Raw genomic sequence first — 23,445 nt, 5'->3', positions numbered from 1 at the left:
GCGCCGGGCTGCGGCTCGGGCACAGCCGGAGCAGCGTTCCCCTGTGGGCACACCCGGAGCAGCGTTCGCCTGTGGGCACACCGACAGCTGCCGCTGCCCTCCCCACCCCAAAACTCTTGTGAGGACGCGTAGGGGTAGTTCAGGGTCTTCCTTCCTTTCATTCTGCACCAGAGGAGGGGCAAAGGCAGCCTAGGTGCAGCCTTTTTTGTAGATGGAAAATACATCACATACACAATACCCCAAACAGCAACAGTGAGTAGTACCAGTTCTTGTCAGACTCGGTTTTATTTTTAGTGTTTTCATACTACAGCTTTAAAACATCTTTAATATCAGCTACAAAGTTTCCAGCGTTTTGCACGAAGGGCCTGGTGCTTCCCCCACTTGCAGAATTGCATGGGAGATGATTTCTCTTTAGGAAGCTGGAGGTGGAGGGTTTAGAATTAAAAAGTCGCATTCCAATTTCAAGCATGTGAAGTGAACAGTTTGCAAGGAAGACTTAGCACCATTTCCTGGTGACAGCCGAAGTCTGAAGTTCTGGCTTCTCCCCACCACCCCAGAGCAGAACATACTGTCCTCAGCACTCCTCTGTTATGTCACAGCATGGCTGATCTGCGTAGCCCAAGAGAAAATTAACCACAGCAAGATGGTTAATTTGGGGGTTAAGCTGACAAACTTAATTGCTTTGAGAATTAGGACCTGCACCTAAAGCTACCAGTGAAAGTCAAATGGAAACTAGTGGGACTTGAACATGTCTTGGAATTGGGAAATAACCACTATGAATAACCGCATTTTCCAAACCCCACATTCTTCAGTTATTCTGATATTTATAAGCATGGCAGGAAAAGGTAACAAGAAGAGTCTGATATTCCCTGCACATCAAAAATTCAAATAAAGTTTCAATTAGCAAACCTTTTTAAAAATGCAACAAAGAAAAGTCAAATAAATGATTTTACATTACCCTTAAGAAGGGTAATGCAACAGGAAAAATAACTGATTTGTTTCCTTTTCTTTTTTAATAAAGCTAATTCTGCAAAAATCTGTGATTTAGTCTACACTTATAGCACGACCTTATATAAAGGTCAACAGGTTTTGTTATAGGACTGAGGTTTATTGATTTGCAGGATTCCTCAGCAGCAACCCTAGTCCCAAGCAAACGTGCCAAGCCAAGACACAATACAGGTGGTGTAGTAACACAAATGCTTTAGATTACCAAGTGTGCCATGGGGGGCATAAAAACTTTAATATCAAAATGGTAAAACTGGGGTTTTTTATCGCTGCTCTGAATTTTAACACTTTTATTTACTAAAAATGGAACTTCCCAGGAAGGGTTATCTGGAAACATCATGCATTTACTAGCTGAATCAGCCATTCTTCCATGAAGTTCTGAAGTGCTTTTCACTCTCCATTTGAAGGGGCAGAGAGGAGGGAAGAGGCTAATGCAATATTCCTTAAAAGTTGGAAAAAAACTCACATCAGAGGAGAAAGAAAACAATTCTAAATGGGATTTTTATCATAGCAGGAACATAAAACCAGAAGTTTTACTGAAAGCCCACAACATCTTCCAGCAGGGTGCAGGGATTTATGTGAGCACCTCACAACGCCAGGGCTGCATCAGGACCTCACTGTGCTGAGAACACACAGCAGCCACAATCCAACAGCATACAGATTATTACCATGGGATCTCACTGCAGTTCCCAAACAGTCTGATTAAAACCCATAAGGTAACAGTAGTGGCCAGGAGCTCCTGACACCCAGATTCAAAAGAAAAAATCATGTTCCTATATCCTCATGTGTGCAAGCCTCAAACTAGGCTTTATGTGGTCACTGAATTACGTCTGTGTGTTTGACAAAACACGTCTCACAGAGAGAAGAAACTTACAAAATTATACAGAAACAAAATGAAATTTAAGTGAATTTACTTCAATGCTTTCAATTTTTATCCCAGAGGGTACAAAAAATAAGTTTCAAAATATCTAAAAATTAGACGGAAAAACCCCCACCACTCAAAGAAAAGCTTCTTCAAATAGAAAGGCTCACTATGTGTCAGCTCTGGTGGAAAAACTTCAAGTTCCTTCATTTGCTGTCTGTCAGAGACCTCAGATTTTGCCAATTATCCTAAAGTTATATATCTTAACAGCTTGTCCAGAACAAACAATATATAGATTGTTTGCTCCAGTCACTTGTGCCAGAAAGGAACAATTACATTATTTTCAATTACCACTACCATTGCCTGAACTGGAATTTGAAACAGTAAATGTAAGGCTAGACTTTTCCATCCAATCCTTGGGAATGTTTTTATTGAAAATCCCTCACTAAGGAAACAGAACTTGAGGTTATGGACATTTTTGGCTGGTTGTTTTATGTTAATATTCCACAAGATATGAATTTAATTTATAATACTTAAACTGCAAACTAATTTTAAACTCATTAGTTCTCCAACACAATTCTCATTTTGTAATTTTATTGTGCTCTCATTTTTTTTCATATTTGTCTCTCAAAATGTAAACATCAAACCAAGCCAAGTACTACCAGTTGAAGTTATTCCTGTTCCTCTAGGAAGACCATCTTAAAAAAAAAAACAAAAACTCCATACTGTGCAAAAAATTACTATACCATAACCCCCAAAAAGTTAAACTATTGTATACTTGACTGTGGTATACAGCCATCTTCTGCTTCTGAATGTCAAGGCATGATGTATAAACAACAAATACACATTTAAAGCTTGCCACTTGTTTCTTTTCATAGAGAGCAAGAATAAAAGCAAACAAGTGATAATTCCTTATTTCTAGAGCTGGGAATTTGACATTTTGCAGGCAGCAGAAAATGTCAGTGGTCTGCTGCTCCTGAACAGGGCAGGGGACCCACAGCCTCATTCACCCTCTACTTGATCCCAGAGCAAGGTAGGCTCAGCACCTATTTTGGTATCACAGCTCAGCTCAGAGCCAGTCTGCTGTGCTCAGCATCAGGCAGGGCCACAAGCAGAGCAGCAATCCATACTTTCCAAGGACTGTGGTTTTTAACTGAAGCAGACAGATGATGCCTTAGGGACCAAAATAAGCAACCCAATTCAGATACCTGTTTTGATACCAGTCTTATCTGTGTGATCAAATTAACTGATGAAGATCACTTACATATATTTAGTATCTATTTACTTATGCTACACACTGTCTACATCAGTCCAATTTCTGCCATCAAGATGTCTTCCCCTTCTGTAGGCTGTAAAGAATCTTGTCTTTGTCTGAAGCTTACCCTAGACCTATTAAATAAACCAGTGTTCAAAGAGCCCCCAAAACATTTAATTGCATATTATCATCACTTCTGCTGCTGCCTTGATTTTCCTTAGTTGTGTAAGAACAACTTTTGTAGCCCCAATCTTGTAGCTTAGCTCTTTTGTGCCAGTGTATCTCATCTGGTTTTAGTCCCTGGTTTGATGCTTCTTTACTCATAACTTGCTTTGTCTTCCATAGATGCATTAATATTCCTCTTTAAGTGATATGGTTTGTACTATGCACCAATCTCATTGTGAATAGCAAAAAAATAATCTGTGCCTTCCTATTGCCAAAACAGTTTAAGATCTAAATGTCAGTCTGTTTTTTCACTTGAAGGAAAAAAAAACAGAGTCTAACTGATAATATTAAGAAAACCATGTTTCTAGTGGATGCCTTCTCTTCTGTATATTTATCTGCAACTTCCAGATTTGTATTTGTAGATTAAATGTTTCTTGTCATTATCAACCTAAAAGAAAAACCCAAACCAAAAAATAACATACTTTGGTTTTCTAATGGTCCCCAGGAAACAGATTCTGGCTGCTACACTTGTAAAATGCAAATTCCTACATTTGGGACAGTGCTCTTGACTGGAGAGAAGGACCAAAGGGTCCTGGTGGACAGCAAGCTGAAGCCAGCAGGGCACCCTTGCAGTGACAACAGCTAACAAATAACAGGCTGTGCTGGCAGAAGCAGGGCCAGCAGGACAAGAAAACCAATCACTTGCCTCTATTGAGCACCTAGGAGATCACATCTGGAGTAGTGTGTCCAGTTTTGGGCCTCAGTACAAGACACAGCAGAGCAGGTCAAGCAGAAGGCCACTAGGATGGCTGGAGGGTGAGAGGGTGTACAAGGAACAGCTGGGAAAGCTGGGTTTATTTGGCTTGGAGAAGAGGGAAATACAATTGCTGTTTTCAGCTGCCAAGTGGGGGTTAGGAGATGGAGCCAGGCTCTTCTTGGTCGTGTGCAGTCAAAGGACAAGAGGCACATTTTGCAGCAGGGGAAAGTCCTACAAGGCACAAGGGGAAAAGGGAAGAAAAAAAAAGTCTTTCCAGTGAGAGAAGTCAAGCCCTGGAAAAGGCTGTCCATCCAGTGTTGCAGAATTTCCATTCTGGGCGGTGCTCAAGGCCTAGCACAACCTGTCTCCCAAGTCAGCCTTGCTCTGATCTGAGGACTAGACTAAGAGACCTCCAGAGATCCCTTCCAATCTAGAACTTTACAATTTAATATAGTACCCAAAAAATGAGAGCAGAAATTTTCATGTGGAAGTCCTTTAAGTGCTCCAAACAAATACTAATACCTTTCATCTGGCTAACAGTACACTATCCTCAGTGTACAGCAAATATAACTAATACCAGGATTAAAATCCACACACTGTAGGGTATTATGCCATAATCCACCTTTCCTCAGCTGTTACACTGCAGACTTCTTCACTGCCTGCCTTGCCAGATCCCTGGATAACCTTTCAACTGCCCCATGCTCTTGACTTCTGCTTTTCCTTAGTCCAGCCCCATTGGCCCTTGAGCCCTCCCAATGCCACCTCTCACTCCTTTGAGTGGCAGGCATCACATCACACATTTCATCTGACTCCTGTCAAGTAACAGCAGTAACAGCACTTCCAGGCAGCACAGCTGCTTAAACTCATCTTTCCTTCCTCTTGCAACTGATGAAATACCTTGTCAGGGTTTCAGAAAGTCAGGCATTTGCAAGTTACCAGTCAGTTTTCAAGTCTACTTTGCAATCTTAAGAGACTGAAATCTAACAAACCAAGAAAATTTCGTCTTTTTAAGTTCCATGCTTTTAACATGGGAAAAAATTAGCTAAAAACTGGATGCCTGAGCTAAGGCAGCACATTGAGAGAGGAGAAAAAACCTCCCATTTCAAAACCCAGCAAAACAAATGCTTTTGTGTTTAGTTGTGGGGTTTTTTCTTGAAAAATGTGTATGAGGACATCTCATTCACAGAAACAAAACCAAAGCTTTTGATATATGGAAAATATCATACAATTTGCATAAAGTGATGATATTATTAAAAATATTTTCTGTATTTTACAGCTTAAAAATCTCCATCACAAATATTTGCAAAAGGTATTTTAAGCAAATATAAATTTACTTCAGGTAATACTTCAGTATAAAAAATACTTTCTGTTAGGTTTACTACTTTCCAGAATTCAGACTTGTGCTGATGTAGAATTAAAAGGAAGACTGTAAAATAGGAGACCTAATTTTCAGAAATACCAATAAAAATAAAGACAGGGTGCTGTGTCTAAGTGTAAGATCTGCTTACACTGATTTTCACAGCAAAGAGCTATCATACTGAATTTATCATAAATGAATCTGAAAATTTTCTCCTGATGAACCTCATGAAATAACAGATCCAAGCTGACTGGGATCTACACATTTGTCACACACTTCTTTGGGGAAGTCTGCCATAAGTGCCTGTGCAATTCTAGGAACAGGTAAGAGCAAATATGAACATTCTCCCACTGCTCCATTCCCTGAAACAGACCTTGAGCTTTTACTTTTTTTTTCCAATCTGTCACATGACCAAGAATATTTTCAGAATTACTTTTTCACACAAGTGTAGTTTTCTGCCAGGGTACATGAAGATATCCAGGCAATGACAGTGGTGCTATGTACAGCCCTCAGGACCTGAAGAGCACCTTCTTACTACTCCAACAACCGCAGGGTATGCTACGGGGTTTTTTATGCTGATATGTCTTTCATATTGCATCAACCCAAAAGTATAAAAATACTGAATGTTATAAAATGTAGCATTAACATCAAAGCAAAACTGCTCTGCTCAGTAAAGTTTGGAAGTTCAAAACAGTTATATTTTTGAAAACATTACTCATTAAGGAAAACCTTAAAAGTTCCTCGATGTTTCAAGTTGGGGTTTTCCCTAGTGTCTCCTGATATGCAATGAATCTTCTCAAATTCATCTTCACATTGTCAAGAACACACAGTTGATCTGTACTATATTGTCCTTTGCCTTCTTTTCGTATCTGTAAAACCAAAAGAACACATGGTTTACTGATGGAGAAGCTTCTCCTGCCAGATCACCTCAAGTTTACTGTAATTCTGTATACAGGTGTTCTATGAGAACTCCAAGGTGTTCCCGTGTGCACATGTGGAGCTCAGCAATTATTTCTGCAAGTCAATTTACTATAATGCACTGCTGCCTAAAGCTAGACTAATAGCACATTATTTCATCCAAAAATCTGAGACATGCACTTCTTTTCTGTGGCTTTTTATACGGAAAACCTTGCACATTTAACCTATCAACTGAAGCACCATCAGGTATGTACTTCTGGACTATGGAAGTCACTCCTCAGGCTGCATCTGACCAAAGAAACAATGTGTGGAAGGTCAGTCTCTGTTTAAGTCTGGATGTACCTAAAATCACAGTTTAGAATGCCAGCCTTGTTATTCTTGAAAATACAGGATACATGAACTGTTTTAATTAACCAAGAATGGAACAAAAACATCCAACTGCTACTGCAAGTTAAAAACCAAAGATGTCAATGTAACTTCAGAAAGGACTTTTCTTCCACCTCCAGAGACATCTGCAGGATTTTTGCACAACTGTTTCAGAACAATACAGTGATTTGGACATCAGTAGTACTGATGGTGTAATGCAGATGTTGCAATGCAGGTGCTGCACTGTTACCTTGACACATCCATGAATTTTAAGGTATTTGCTTTCTTCTAAAGCGGAATATCAGAAAATCACTTTTTTTTCTGTCACCTTAATAAATTAAATCTTCTAGGAGCCCAAAACTCAACTTTTAACCCACATTGTGTGCTGAGACCCTGAGCAGGCTGCCCTTGATGCCTACCCTCATTCTGAACACTGGCTGAAATTCCTTCAGTGTTGAAAGCAACTTGATCTGTAACGCTGCCCTTTCTGCTTCTTCACCATCTGCAAATACATCAAAAAGTGCATCCAAGGCTTCTCCTGCTACCACAAGAGAAGATTCCTTCATAGCAACCTCAAGAAGAAATTTTCCAATCATCTGTAATAAGAAAGAAGAATTGATTTTTCCAGCAATGCTAAAGAAAATTGAAAGAAACATCAAAATTCTTTTAAGCTTGCAATGCAAAGTTTGCTTTTTCACCTTTAGTGTTTCAGCTGTATCTTGTCCTTTTGCCAGGACACTGCCAGAAATTCCAAGGATGCTCACCACGTTCACTCTAACACTGGCATTGCTGCTTTGAATACCAGCCTCACACAAAGCCAACAGCTGCTCAGGAGTCATACACTGGTCAGCAAGGGGAAAGGAGGCAAAGAAGGAAGACACACACAGTTACACTTTCATGGAAATTTTGAAATATGACATTTAGACACTGTACTTTTACAAAACACAGGCAAATTCTTCACAGAGTCCTAGATTATGAAAACTTTAAGAATTCTGAAAATGCAATTACCAAGAAATTTCAATTCCCTTTCATTTTGGTTCTTCCAGAACATATCCAAGGCTGACATGAAGTTGAAGGAAAAGTTCTGAGATTCTCACAAATTTACCTAGCTCAATAGCTGCTTCCAGCTCATTACAACTTACAGCATAAAAGCTCAGTTTTCAGTTTAAGGCCAGAAAGGACTAGCAGACTAGCTAGCATTGTGTCTTGTGTAACAAATCATTATGCTTCATTCCTGTATTCAACTCACTAATTCATATCCAACCAAGATTCAAGGACCACCAGATAGGTGACATCAGGAAATAAGCCATATTTCTAGGTGCTAAAATTCTGAATATTTATCATTATAACTATCTTCTAAAGATACCTGTTGATTTATTGCTATTCTGGTTTCGTAATACCTTTCGTTTGTTTACATGTTGAGGAGGAGATCTATAAAAAAATATTCCAATAAGCTCCATGAAAAACACAGTAAATGCTACTAATCTGTTTTTCCAGTCTTCACAACTGCTGAATTTTTGAACTAAAATTATATTGCTTTGTTTCAAAAACTTTTCAGCCCAATCTCACAGGAATTTGAACCTACCAGAGCATTTGAGTTTGAAAGCTTTTACCTGGGAGATGTTCTTTGATGCCATTGTTTGTAGGAGAGCCCTCAAAGCACTGGTTACAGCTTCCAGGAATTCTGTGTCTGTAGGGAGTTCTGTCAAAGAATAGAACCCAGAGCAGAAGTTAAACAGTAATATGAGGGACACAGGAAGCAAAGAAATACAAATTCCTTAATCCCTAATTGCTTCTCCAGGTACTACCACAACAGGAAAAGCTAGATTTTCAGAGACTAGTCTCTGTAGGTTGTAACCATAGTGATTTGTTTGAATTCAGCATTGAGGTTGGAACACAGCTGGGCCTCGTTTCCAGGCACATCCCTGGTTGAGACGCTGTGTGACCTAAGGGACAGTGCCAGCCACTGTCACCAGAACAGCAGCTGAAAACTGCTATCACATGGAGGAACATACAGGAACTGAGGAAACTGCAGGAGCTGACTGCATACTTCATCTCCTTTCTTCTGCCTTCTTAAGCAAGCTTTTCAGACACCCAGAGCCCTGGACTCTTTCCAATTCATATAAAGAGGATGTTTTCCGGTGGTTTAATAATATTCCAGGAATGTATGACTCAAACACTGCATTATTCTTGTTTAACTACAAACTCATCAGTAGCAGCCATCACCTCCAATCTGTGTTCTGCATTTCCTGAGGCTTTTCATTTTCCTCTAATGGGTTTATTTTCTGGACCACTCCAGATGCAACTTCTTGATTTATGTGCATCTCCTCCCTTCTCATGTAAACAATCAGATCTTTATGCCTCTCTTTCACTCTGTAAACCACAGAATTCCTTCTAACCACATGTTGGTATGTTATCAGCTCTATCTGGCAGTTTTCATTACACAGCATTTAAACACGAAAAAATGGGCCTGTGTCAATTAATTAATTTTAGCATCCTTAGCTGTCTTCAGATAGCAACTTCTCCAGCTTCATCTGAGAGCTTTCTATAACAAAGCATAACATGCAGACCCAAAATTTGGAAGTCCTATCTTCAAGCATGAGCATATTTTATGTGAACTTCCTTGGATATGTTTTCATAGATATTTTCTGCATTTTAGTGTTCCACACACTGCATTTTAGTGTTCCCATAGACTAATCACATGTCTTTAAAGACATTGAGAAAAAAGTATGTTTTGCAGGCAGATGCATTTTCAAGCACTAATGCAGTGTCATTTTATACATCACAGCAGAGCACTACATGAGCTACATCTATGGCTACAAATAGAGACACTTGAAGGAAGGGAAGGAAACTAAATTTCTTGAGCTTTTAAGAGATGAGAAATGACAAAGCCACACATATGCCAGACTTCAACAGAACTGTCTTAGGGAAAATGTTTTCTGACAGTTTGGAGAATTGGCAGCTTTTCCAGGCTATAAGAATCGCTCTTATTTTTTGGAAACCCATCACCACTGACCTTAAAACAAAGATTATCAGAATAGTCTGAAGAAAACAGCCTGTCAGGGACCCAACATCTTCAGTCTGGAAACAGGTGGGCTTTTCTTAAACCTTTTTTTTTTCTCCAATCTTGATTCAGCTTCTCTCATGTCAGTAACAGAGAGATCATAGCATAAATGATCCAACAGGATTATGGAAATGATGCTGCTCTCATGTACAGGATCCCAGAAAGCAGCTGGAAATGCTACCTGCTGTAGACATGATCCAGTAACACTGTACTAGCAGGTGCATGGGGAGACCTCCACAGCATGTCCATGAAATAATGCACCCTGGAGGAACCACAGTGAAGGCATTCTAGTGTTCATCAGGATGTATCACAGAATCTGTGAGGCTGGGAAAGACCTCTGAGATCAGTCCAACCTGTGACCGATCACTGCCTTGCCAACCAGACCCTGGCACTGAGTGCCACATCCAGTCTGTCCTTCAACATCTCCAGGGATGGTGACTCCACTGTCTAAACACAGATCTAATATATATCTACATGTACATACATATAGGTTATATATATATATACATATAGGTTTTTAGAAGAATTAAATTTATTACCTTCTCTGTTGAAATTGAACCCACAACCAGAACAGGGAGCTGAGCAGCTTTAACACTTAGTTGTAACAACTTTGCACACTTTCTTACTACAAGTATAATTCCAATAAAGCTAAGCCATCATAATCATAAAACACATCCTGGGAACAAGGTGGCTGCTCTCTTTTCTACTATAATAAGCATGAACATTCTTGAGATTTTTGCACCAATTGCTTTTGCCATAATTTGGTAAGATTACTAGGAAAAAATGATGTGAAAGACTGTGCTAGACATGTTTTGTTTTCACATCTCCTTAGGCTAGTTAGGGCATTTAAAAAGAAAATGTCCCATCTTCTTCATGCTTGTCTGATAGCTGAAAAACTGTTATTACCACAAATATGATTCAGCAAACAGTTCTGGTCTCCCAAGAAGGCAGTGTTAATCCACTCAGAGACTTTCTGTGCAGACCCAAACGTGAAGCAGGTTCTTGCACTATGAGCAGACCTGCTCAAGGTGCACTTTGGATAAACACATCTTAACAGGATACATTGTCCTGTCAGTACATTGCCAACATTCAGTATCCTTATCTTGAAGGATGAGAGGGATAAAGTTAGTAATAAACAGCATTGGAACATGGCTGCCTTCTATCTAGATGATCAGCAAATCCAAAAAGGGGGTCAGCAAGCCCCCTTTACCAAACATCTTACCTGTTTTAGAAAAGATCAGCTGTGAGAGATGCTGTGCAAGGGACTGAAGTGCTGAAGCTCCCCCAAGACAATCCACATCTGACACCAACAAAATGCTCTGAAGACACGTTAAAGCTCTACACTGTACTGCATTCAGTCTGAAACAAACAAAAAACACACTGAGCAGGTATTTTTGAACACACCTGTTGAAATATAAAGAGGAATCTTTAATTTAATAAGGCTGTGATGCAGTATGCAGTTCAGAAAAACATTCGTAGCTCTTTATTTAAAATCATCTATCAGATCTACCAGTTTCCAGATCTTAAGAGCAGCCCAAAGATGGACAATCCTTCTAAGAGTTCTAAAACAACTGAATATACATGAAAAACAGTAAGAGAGACAATGAAATGCCTACTTTTTAATTAATGGTTTCCAAGATGGATTGTGCATACAGATGTCTACAGCAACACTGTTCGGAAAAGCAGTTTTTTCAAGAATCTGAGGAGGGGAAAAAGAAAGGTTTAGCAATAAGCCCTTTTTCCTTTTCTTTTTTTATAGTGTGTTCAGAGGGAAGACTGAAAATTTAGCTTAATGACAAACAGATACTTCAAACTACATATTTGTAGTTTTCCAGATAGCAAATATCTTGCTTCTAAAAATGCCAGAGTTTTTCTCTATCACTTAAATGTTGCAATTATGCACTGGGTTTAGCATAGAGTACTTAAAGTGTTCAACCGTACTGACAACAGGTGATTTTCTAGGTCTCTGCTATTCTTTCTTCTTTAGCTCTTTCTTCTTATAGATTCTGCTACAGGATTTTCAGATAGCTGCAAGTCTGGAAGGCCTTGCCATGAAACTCTGGCTATTAAGTACAAAAAGCCTTCAAAGTTTTCATCTCACACCCTGATGTCTTAGCTCAGAATTCTACAATGCTGCCGAGCTAACACAATAACTGATTCAAATAACAAACTTCACCTTTACAACCCCAAATAAAAATGAGCAAAAAAACTCTGAAACAAAAACATCTGATTTCCTGTCAGTGCCAAGTACTGTATTTCACACACTTTGTATAAAACAGAGGGAGAGGAACTTGCACTTTTTCAGTGCTGACTGTTGCCATTCATTAATGTTACTTCCACCTCATTTAGCTAATACAGAAATCTGGCTGTCACGCTTCAGCCAAGTTTCCTTTCTTTCTGTGGGTAATCTTTTTCATGTCCAAATCAAGGAATAAAAATCTTTGTATTTTGGGGGGGGGAAATTTTAAAAAGACCTACCAGATTTCTGAAACACGTGACCCTGCTACTCTCACATGAGCAAATTATTTAGGTCATGCAACGATGCACCACCTCTAGGCCAAAAAAGTGGGGCCAAACTCACTTAAAAATACTCCCTTCCTCCAGGTGGATTGAAGTAATTTGTTTGCCTAACCTGGGATACAGAGCAGGAACAAGGGAAAGACCGTAACATGTGCTGGAAATAATACAGAAGACAACTACCTTCTTTGGAATGAGGTTGTTCAGAAATGCTGAGTTAACTTCATCAGAGAGGCACAGGGGTGACAGCAGCAGCCCACTCCCCTCGTTGTATGAGTTTTCCATGAACAAGTCACTCTCATCACTACTGGAGACTTCTTCCCACTCATCATCAGAGGGATCTGAGAGCACAAGACAGATTCGTAAATGTAACAGCCCTCACGCAACAGGTATCTCATTTCCCAACTGAAACTGGTGCCTCCAGACATCTTTGTTTAGGAATCTTTAAGTTCTTGGGCTCTAACAAACTCCTCACAAACCAAGTGCCACTAAGCCACACTTCTAAATATTTTATTAAAAATATTTTATACTCACTGAGACACAAATATACTTATGAGAGAGGTTCTTCATAGGTGTGCATGTTAATTGCTAATACTAACAATGGGTTGTTTAAAAATATCAAAAAAGGTATAGAAGAATCATTTCACAAAGACTTACTAAGATTTTAACTTGGACTGTACCACTTCATTTTCTGAGGTTGATTCAAGCATGCAAATACACCAGTTTAACTTAACTTGTTTACTAATTGCAGTCAGTTTAAGGCAATTGTTTCCTCTGGCAATACTGAAGCCACAGACAGATGTCCTCTGCCTGGGCAGTAACTGGGCTGGATGAAGATGTTACTGTCTTCACAGCAAGGTCAGTTGAAACAAAATGATGACAGCAAAGAAAGCCAAATAATCTCTGATAGTCATTTCAAGCAACACATTTCACATAAATTAGATTTATTATCTTAAACCTGAACTAGGCTACTTACATGATTATACTACCAGCAGATCTTTAAAGGCAGATATGGTGAGAGGAGTTGAAGTTCTATTACAACAGGCTGCTGTGTGAATAACCTGTCCACAGCTGAAGGGGGACTTTGGCTGACAAGCACAAACTAAAATCACCCTCATTTATATTTGAACTCGTCTATCTACATCCACAGAGTTCACACTCATTTAGCTGAAGTTTCTTTAAATCTGGTTACATTTTAACTAGTGTTTACCCAAGTCCTAAGACTACAGGTTGGACTGATCCTCCTTTCCAACAGATGAAACCTCTGTGTACATAGGTCAGGATATTTAACTATTGTGACAAAAAAACCCACCTATCACATTCACCCCCAAGTAATTTTGTTTGACAACACAGATTCTCACGAGATGTAGGTCCTGTAGTAACTACAGGAACAGCCACACATTTCTGGGGCAAAAGGTAAATTCTCAAAAAATACAGCAAGAAAGATCCAAACGAATGCATTTCACTTGTACTGTGCAAATTTATTTGAAGGTTATGGTTTATCAGGTGTGGTTATGGGTTATCAGGTTATGGTTATGGTTTATCAGATGTAAAGGCTTGTAAAGACATCAAGGTGTGGCAACTTGACCACACAGGCATCTTATGGTAATATCCAATTAATTCTACAGCCATAACTTGCTGGTGTTAATAGCCTTTGCATGAGAAAATGGTTGTCTTTCATGCTTTACCAAACCATGGCAGCAAGAGACATGAAAACAAAGCAAGACATCCCCTTTCCAGTCTCCTGCCTCTTCTAAAAAATTCCTTTTGCATCTTTAGAAAACAAAGAAAGCAAAAAACATCCCTCGAAAACGAACTGATTACAACACAAGCTGACAATGCAATTCAGCGATAACAAAGACAGCAGTTGTCATTAGTTGACAGCAAGCGACCAGGGCAGAGCAGGAACTGGGATCTAGAACACTGGCCCATAATTATGATCAGATTTCTTCTAATGCTCTGGGAAACACAGGCATTTCCAGCAGCAATGCCTTCACCACCTAGCACTGGTGACCCAGAACTACAGACTGGACAGCAGTGAAGGAGGAGCACTCTGCTCCTTCCAAGCACTGGTCAGTGCTCAGAACAACACAGCCCTCACCAGCCTGGTTACTTCTCTCAGTTCTGTTGCAAGTTGAGTGTTATTATGAACTCAGCATAATGGCTAAAGCTATTTTAGTCCTCAAATAATTTGAAAATTAAATGAACAGCTGCCTCTGGATTCATCCTAATTTCTAGAGACTGTCTGCCCGCGAATGGGTCAAGTACTGTAGCAAAATACAACACAATCAATCTTACATTACACTGAGTGAATGGTAGAGTATGCAGCTTATCCACAAGAGATTTTCCAATTAAAGGGGAAAGCTATGAATTACAGCTCATTAGATGAGAAATGCAGTTATGAAAGGAGCTTCATACACTAGGTGCAGAATTTCCTTGTGCTGTAAAAGAAAAAAAAAGTTACCATTGGGAATAACTGGGCATTACTGTGGATTTTATAAGAACCTGAACATTTTACTCAGTTACTTTCTACACAATTACTCCTACAGCAGGCTAAAACTATAATAGCAATCAAAGTTTTCAGGTTTTGGAGGGTTTAGGGGATTAGTTTTGTTTGTTTGTTGGCTTTATGAAATAGAATTTGATAATCTCTCATTTGTTTTCCTGAAGATTAGAAAAAAAGCTATCAAAACAGAGTTTCAGAGTTCATAAAAGATACAGAATATCTATATCCTACTCCCCTCCAAATAACAGCCTCTCTCTCTCCTCCTCCTCAAGGCTCAAAAAGGCAGAACTCTGGAAGCCAAGATCTACATTGTTGCCAGAGTTCCATGCAAAAGCTGTCCCTACTCCTAATTTTGCAACACTTGTGGTATCAAAACTAAATCAAAGCCATAAGATTTATCTGCTTTAAAAAATGTGATGCCCCCATCCTGCAATCAGATTCACACACATCTTGCACCAGAAGTCAGACCTCACTCTAACTGAACAAAGATATTGCTGCAACACTTCAGGAAATATCTCTCTGGCATGAGTCCCTTTTTGTTTGTTCTTAAATGTTTGCACATGCAGGATCACACAAAAAAAATAAAATTAAGCAATGTACGTCACTTAAATGAAGAAAAAAACAATTACCTTAGCAATAGAAATGAAAACCTACTTTGCCACCAGAGGAGGATATCAGGGACAACGTGCCCAAGGGCATTTGCCCTTGAAAACCCAGATGAGCAAACAGCAACCTAAAGGTGACCTACTCAGAAACAAAACACACCACAACAGTTGCACTGAACGAGACTGTACAAACCTTCACTGCAGCACATGTTAACAATGATCTCCAGAGCAGTCTGCTGAGCTGTCAGTAAAGCTGTCACTTCTTTCAGTTCCCACTTATCAGACTAAAAAATTAAAAACATGAACCAAATTTGATTTTGGAAAACAACATACAAGTGCCATTTAAAGTATCCAAGCTGTCAGTTAAAAATACAGTCCCAGCCATTTCCTCTTCTCAGTCTACACCCAAACTTGAAAAAAACCCCAAAACACAAACCCAAGCAGTGTTATCTACCATCTTTTTCTTGGATGTTCCAGAGCAAATCTAATTCTCAAGGAATGCCACTTGCACTAAAGCTGTCCAAAAGCCAGTCAGCCACACTTACTGGAAGTAAATCTGAAACATCATTTTCTCTTCTGAATTTTCCTTTTGGTATTTCTTCCATGTTATCATCTTCACTCAAAACACAGTTTTCTGTAGTATCACTCATGTTTTCTTCAGTTTCTGGTTCCACAGCAAGTTTTAACCTGTTTTTCTCAGCTTCATTCATACGAATAATTGTTTCACCAGCATCTATTGCCAAAGATTCTGAAAATATCTTCAGGATTGCATTAACCGTGCTTCCCAGGCTGCCTGGTGGAATGGTATCCTTTATATTCCAGATAGTGCCTAAATACAAGGTAACCAAATTATATAAATTATTGAAGTGCTCAATTCCTAGTTCTGTAATAGCCACTTTGTAAGGACACAGCCTCCACTACTTAAAATACTCAGTGCTTATATTCACTATGAATATTAAAGTCTTTTCTCTACAGATTTCTATTTTTTTTTGTATAACATTTCATATACCCATCTGTAGTAATTGCTATCCTCACATCTTAAGCTCAAGTAAATTTCAGCATGTAAATATTTACAGAATATTTATGTGGAGCGACGTTGGTGTCACTCTGTACCTGAGATAACAAATCCACACGCAAAAATCATTTTCTAAGGAGTCTCAAAATTAATTTATTACACTCCAGTATCAAAAATCACCATGGTTAAACATTTGAGGTAATAAAAATTCAAGGTAGAGAATCTGAGGCAAAAAAACTTACAGCCAGTAAGATCAAAACAACTCCTGCACCACTTATTATTGACTCATTTAACTGTTAAAACCTAAATGAGCAGTTAAAGTGGGCTATCACACTGAGCAGGGGCTGAATTCAGAATCAAGCATTCAAGCCAGTTTTAAAACTAGTTGCAAATACCTACTTGCAGTTCCAAAAGGCAGATATAACCTCACAAACCATCTGTACACCTTGACAATCAGATGTGCAGACCAGAGCAGAGAAGACAAAGCCTTCTGTCCTTCCCAGCCTCCTTTACCTGCCAGGTTCCCCATCCCCAAGCAGTGAACCCCCCCTTGAGCACTGTACCTGCTATCAGCGTTCTCAGAAGGATGTGCTTCATGGTGCTCTCTGGACTCAACATCACTGCTTCCAGTATTTGCTGTGCAGAAGCATTAAATGAAGAAAGAAGATCTGGATTATCTTCTGTCACTGCCTGCAAGCAGTTTGCTGCAGCAAACAACAAGAGCAAACATAATTAACAAACCCAGTAGTAGCTTTTGCTCTGCTAATGAGACAGCATTATCCTCCTGAAAGCTGGAGTAATGAAATGCTGACACAGGAAAAAAATTTCATGCAGCATCATGTTGTAATGGCCTGACACTGTGCTTCACAAGCTGTGTTTTGGATTGAAAGACATTCTGTGGCAAACCCATACATAAAACAGGGTGAGGATGATACCACACCAGCCATAGAATTGGTTATATTAATTTCAGCTACTCAAAATTAAATTTATCCATTATATACTGACAATGGACAACATAAAAAAATGTTGGAAGCACACATACCTGTATGACCATTATGAAACTATAATAACAATAATACTGATAAAACCAGACTGAGAGTGATTGGAATTGTTTGGGGTTTTTTCAGAAGGGCTATCTCCTCTGCTCAACAAATTAAACCTTCCATTACCAAAACATGAAAATAAAATGAAAAACACAGCCTGTCTTTAAAGCCCTCATCCCACAAAATTTTTCTTCCCATGTAACCACCAATAAGCCATTCTCTTTTGGACTGAAAATAAGAGCAACAGAGGTCAACTTCTTTATTATGTGCTGCTCAAAAATGAATTTACAGTCTTACACTCATTGCAAACTTCAGCAATGCTAAAGCAGGTCCATTATGCAATGAATGTAATATGAGTGTTACATTCATACAATTTAAAAACGAAAGGTATCTTTAAAGCCTTTTCTTCTCTTTTTACCACTTACCTACTGAAATAGCCAGATCCACATTTGTGGCAAATTTCTTCATGTAATGTAAGACAGCCTCCAGACATCCTTCTTTATTGAATATGTATAGGGCAGTATTGTTGCATTCACTAATGTATGGAAAAGATCAGTCAAATATTTTTCCAGGAAAAAAAGTACTGTAGCAACATCTTAAGCACCCCATACTTGTTATTACTCACATTTTTAAAAGCTACCTAAGAATTATGCATTAGTCAAAGAGCTATCCTTCATTATGATCAACTATACAAAATGCTGAAAGAGAGGCTGCAAAATCCTGGACACTTTTGAGGAAAGTTGGCTTGTGCCAGCTGCTTCCTCACACAGTGTTTGGAGTTTATCTGGGAGCCTCACTACGGCTCCTGCTGGAGTGAGCAGGGCAGCTCAGAGCTGTGGGCTGCCAGCCAGCCCAGGCCTTCCTGCAGCCACAGGAGACTTCACCCACAAACCCACTGCCAGCAGAGCAGGCTGCTGCCTCTCACTCAGTACCCACTCACCCCAAAAATGACTGTTCTTACCATTCAGAAATGCAGTTACTGTCATTACCTAACAGTGGGATTTGTGTTTCTTCAAGTTCTCACAGCTACTCTCTCTTTTAAATTGATATATTGATATAAGAGTAATTCAAACTAAAAAAAGCACAGGAGCTAACTAGCTGCAAGGGTCTTCAAAACTTTAATTTTGAAAATATAATGTCCCAGCATCGATGCCAGCCCTAATTTTATCAGAATCAAACTTAGCAAGGAAACAAGCAGTTCACACTCATTACCACAAAGTTCAAAATACAGAAGTGATTTACATCACACTTAATAATCATACTTCCTGTTCTCAAGCACTGACTAAAAAGCAAAAATAAATATGAACACACAACATTGCTGAGTCAGTTACAAAGGGTCATGTATTCTGTGCAAGATGCTGAACAAGGAGTTTATCTACTGTCCTAGATTCCAATCCCTAAAAAATAAATATCCCAGTTTAAAAATAAGGCCTCAAGGCAGCAGCCCCAACACACAAGCAGGCACAGAGGCAGTTCCACTGAGGCACTGTACAGTGCTAAACAAAATTCTCTATGCAAAGTGTACAATGTGAGGGGAAAAAAAGAGAAACAACGCTAAGTTCAAGGAGAAGTTTTGGAACAGATTTGTATCACTTCAATGTTTACAGTAATTTCTGTATTAATAGTGTTGCCATTTCTCTTCCTTCACCTGGTGTTTCCAATATAAACTACTAATAGAACAATTTACATTATTTTCTCACATAATAAGTAAATTTTTATCAGTGTCCCAGTAACTAAGGGATAGTTGTCCCAAACAGTTTGGGATGACCTGCAGAGGAAGAAAGTAGTATAAAAACTCCTCATATTTCTAGAGCACTGATCCACTGATTAGAATTTCATTTTCCCCATTTCTTGTATTGTGATATGGACCTACAGGAAATTCCTGCAAGAAGCCACAACCCAAACAACAGACTATGACAGAACATATTCAGAAAACAGGATCAGAACTCAGGATGAAGGACCAGTAGAAAAAGAATTTGTTACTCTTCTAAAACTACCTGCCAACTTTTAGAATCCTTCACTTTAAAAAAGTAATATATACTAGAAGATAAACTTTTATTTCAGATGAGATGAGGGCTCATCATTATTAAAGCAAGGTACATGTAGGAGCAACACAATCAGAATCAGCAAATGAATGCATCTTCCCATGCCAGGACAACAATTTCTTTTCTGCCTCAATTACCACAGTCCTTTTCAGGAACAATTTAATTTGGGTAAAATGCCAGCCTTTACACAGTACTTACCATATATTCCACAGCAAATTAATAGCCTCATTGGCTATGTCTTCAATATAATTTTTGTTCACCCCTCTGCATTTCTTTGGAGAGAGCTGGTTAGCATCCAGTCCAGTGCTGCACTACAACCAAACAAAAGAAGCAAGGTTGGGAAATAATCAGCCACAAAGAGAAGCAAAACTTTAAAGTGTTATCAGCACTGAGTGGAGAGATCCTCTAATGCAGTGTTTATTACCACAACACCTGTCTAGCTTCCTTTCTTTATAAAAACTTGAACCATTGATAACTTTCCTCTTGTAGAAAGACTCATACAGTACTCGCTTTGCAGTTAGTCTTTAGAAGCACTTTCTATAAAAAATAAAAAAAATACTTGGGAATTTTGCAACCTGAAGTACTCTTTCTTGCTAATTGTCTGTCTGGAGCTGTCAACAGTTGTTTCTAACCACAAAGATTAACTCAGCTAATACCTTACTGACCTCTATAGTAATGCTATTACTCATAATTTAAAATGGGGAAGAAACACACAAAAAATTATAATACTGCTCAAGGTTGTTCATATAAAGACAGCAGGTAAGAGAAACCAACGCAACATCCAAACTGCAGTGCAACACCTGGACCAAACAAAAAATACAAATTCAGTACATGTTATTCTCCACTAACTACCCAGCTCTACATCCAAATATCCATTGAAACAAAATTGCTCACCAAAAAACACCACTAGAATAATACTGCAACATAAATGAAGGACCTTGATTCTCACTGACAGAATAAACTTGTCTTAACTGACATTACAGACCCAAAATCTCCAGACCTTTCACTCAAAAATAATCCTAGACAGTAAACCTCACCATGGACACAAGTTAGCTGGCCAGGAGCCAGAAGGCAGTGGTTAGAAATCTTTGGAATAACTTTTGTATCACTAAACCTATCAAAACATTCTTTAAAAAGATCTTTCAAGTACCTTATTGTACTAACAGCTATGGAAATAGAACTGTTTTTGTTATGGGACAATTCAATGCCTAGATCAGGTTTAAAATCAAAATAAAAACAAGCACACCTCTTTCAGAAGTACAACCAGGGGTGTCATGATGTCATTTGTTACCATGTCATCACAGACATCAAATCCTCCACAAGCACTCAGATTTCTAGGGAAAACAAAGAATTAATGCTTCAGATGAGATACAATACTTGCCAAGAATGTTTCAAAAACCCCATACCTTTGATATTCTTCTCTGAAAGTTATGGCATGTTATCATCTTATCGCAGGGGTTCCACACTGTTGTCTCCTTATCACATAACTTTCACCTTCTTGGTGTTTCTCGCAGGCAGCTCCTCAGATCACTGACTCTTTCTTCTTCACAAAGCAGCCAATTGACTCCAGTTCCTTCTCAACCAGCCACCCCACTCTTTTATAGCACTCTTCTCATTGGGTACAGCTGTGGCCTGTTAAAGTCAGGCCTGTTCCTAATCTTTGCTAATTGGCCCAGCTGCAACTCCTTAGGGATAAGATAACTTTCTACACTATCTTTACTTTCTTATATTCTATCCCCCTACATGGTACTTTTTGTTTTAAACTCAATTTGCTTAAACAGTAGCTTTAGTCTTCTACCTCACTAACACAAGAGAATAGCTTTGGAGTTAAAAATAAAACATTATTTCCATTTATTCATGAATTAGAATGCTTATCTGTACTAAAACATCATGACACAAAATGCCATCCAAACTGCACTCAAGTTCTCTCTATTTCCTCATAAAGCCATACATTTCATAAAGCCTGCTCCTGACATTGAAGTCTCACAGAGCAAGAAAAGCCCCTCTCTCACAGACTTCAGCTGATGTAGGCATAGTTCCTCAGACCAGAATTAAAGCAAGAGAGGCTGGCACTGCAGTCCACAGCTGTCATCAGCAGGACCCCACAGTTCCCCCCGTGCAGGATCCCCCACTCGCGCTTACCGGAGAGCGCCCGCAGCCGTCTCGCGCACAGCCAGGCTGGGATCCATCAGCAGCGGCCCCAGGCAGCGTACCACGTCCCGCTGCACAAAGGCTGGGATGACCTGCTTCTGCTGCAGCAGCTGCGAAATACTGGCACACGCATACTCCCTCACTTCAGCACTGGGATGCTGCAGCTGAGGAGGAGACACAGAGCACGTCACACTGAGGGAGAAGGGAGCTGGACGGTTTTACTGAGTGAAGAGATTGATCAGGGCTCTGTGGCTCCCATTCTACTGCTCCTGAGTGGAAGCAGGAATTTTTAACTTCCATGAAAGCTTATAAATCCTTGCCTGGGTTATGTGTGTTAACTTTATGACTAGATAAATGCTGTTCTGGGTATTTGACAAGACAGCCATAGTCCAGACACAGATTTGACACTAGCTGGCACTGGTGAGACCTCAATTACCACATATTAAAAAAAGGACTGAAGTGGAGGGGAAAATATCATCAGTTAAGTATAAGAGACGTAACACATGCCAACATATAGAAAAGCCAAAGAAACATTTAAAAAAAAATAGACTTTAAATTAAAAGCATCTGCATAACACCAAGAAACAAGTGTTCCCGACATTCCCCAAGACAATGTTGACAAATGCTGTAACAGAATTTTAGGTGAGATACAAGAATTACAAATTGCAAAAATAATAACACAGTAGAAATGCATATCCTGGAAGGCCATGGAGTTTGTTGAAAACCTGGCAAATAAACATCTGCTGAAGAGCAGAACAGAAGAGTAGCAACATCAGATCCTGCCTCTATTGAAAAAGATGGCTCAGCTCATCCTCACCTGTGCCATTATTTACTCTCTCTTCCCCTCACTTTCCTAAACAGGTTAGTCCAGAAGAATAATCAATCAGTCAGCTATTCAATGAATTAAGCTGAAGTGAAGTGAGCAAAGGGGATTTAATTTCTTAAAGGAAAACGGATTTTCGTTTCGGATTCTAAAGTCACATCTGCAGAAGGAGATTTACATCAGTTTTCACCCGCAATACTTAAACCAGGACTATGGCCTACAAGTGGCCAAACCCAGTCTTTCTCAGCATTTTCTATCCCTTATTCCTTACATGTGTCTCTTGGACACTTGGCTCTGGCCGAGTAGAAGTCTCCGGCCGGGGAGACGGAACGCAAGCCCCGCCAGGACGGCCCGGCGGCCCGCGCAGGGCCGAGGGCACGGCGCTGTCCCGGCCCGCCGCCGCAGCGCGCACGGCAGCGCGGGCGGTGCCGGTGCCGCCCCGCCGTGACGCCGCGGGAGCGACAGCCGGGAGGGGAGGGGAGGGGAGCGGAGCGGAGGGAGGGGCGGCTCCGCGCGGCCGCTCGGCTCCTTCCCGCCGGGGGCGCGACCGCGCCCGGGCCCTCGCCCGGCACCGCCGCGGGGGAAGCCGAGTCCTCGCCCCCCGCGCCCGGCCCCGCAGCCCCCGCCGCTCCTCCGGTCCGGAGCGCGGCTCCCGCCGAGCCCGCCCCGCGCCCGCCGCCCGCCCCCGCCCGCACCTTCTCCAGCAGCTCCGCCGCCGCCTCCTCCTCGGGGCCGCGCTCGCTGTCGCGCTGCAGCGCGGGGCCGGCGGGGGCTGGGGGCGCCCTGCGGAACCGCCGCGCCCGGCTCTTGCCCATGGCTGCGCTCGGCGCCGGCGCGCCCACGTGTGCGGCCCCGCGCAGGCGCCGCGCCCGCCCCGCTCCGCACACCCCGCCCTGCCGCCGCCGCCGGACATCCGCGCTCGACCCCCGCCGCAGCCCGCACCGAGGGAGGACACCGCGCCTGCTGCGCTCAAACAAGAAAATTATCAATAG

The 23,445-nt window shown here is 40.5% G+C and overlaps 1 protein-coding gene across 1 annotated transcript; it reads right to left on the bottom strand.

The window, feature by feature from the left end:
• Positions 1-266: 266 nt before the first annotated feature.
• Positions 267-23,268, bottom strand: HEATR3 (HEAT repeat containing 3). The gene is made up of 15 exons (XM_066557318.1): positions 23,149-23,268; positions 21,623-21,795; positions 20,727-20,814; positions 19,679-19,791; positions 17,861-17,970; positions 16,956-17,096; positions 15,923-16,206; positions 15,571-15,661; positions 12,450-12,607; positions 11,366-11,448; positions 10,972-11,108; positions 8,299-8,387; positions 7,384-7,527; positions 7,105-7,281; positions 267-6,270 (listed from the first exon to the last, which is right to left on the bottom strand). Exons 1-15 carry the CDS (start codon positions 23,266-23,268, stop codon positions 6,151-6,153), a joined length of 2,028 nt encoding a protein of 675 aa, XP_066413415.1. The 3' UTR covers positions 267-6,150.
• Positions 23,269-23,445: the final 177 nt, after the last annotated feature.

Source organism: Molothrus aeneus, chromosome 11 (genome assembly GCF_037042795.1).
Source record: "Molothrus aeneus isolate 106 chromosome 11, BPBGC_Maene_1.0, whole genome shotgun sequence".
NCBI classification, from domain to species: Eukaryota; Metazoa; Chordata; class Aves; order Passeriformes; family Icteridae; genus Molothrus; species Molothrus aeneus.
This window is presented reverse-complemented; position numbering and strand designations above follow the sequence as displayed.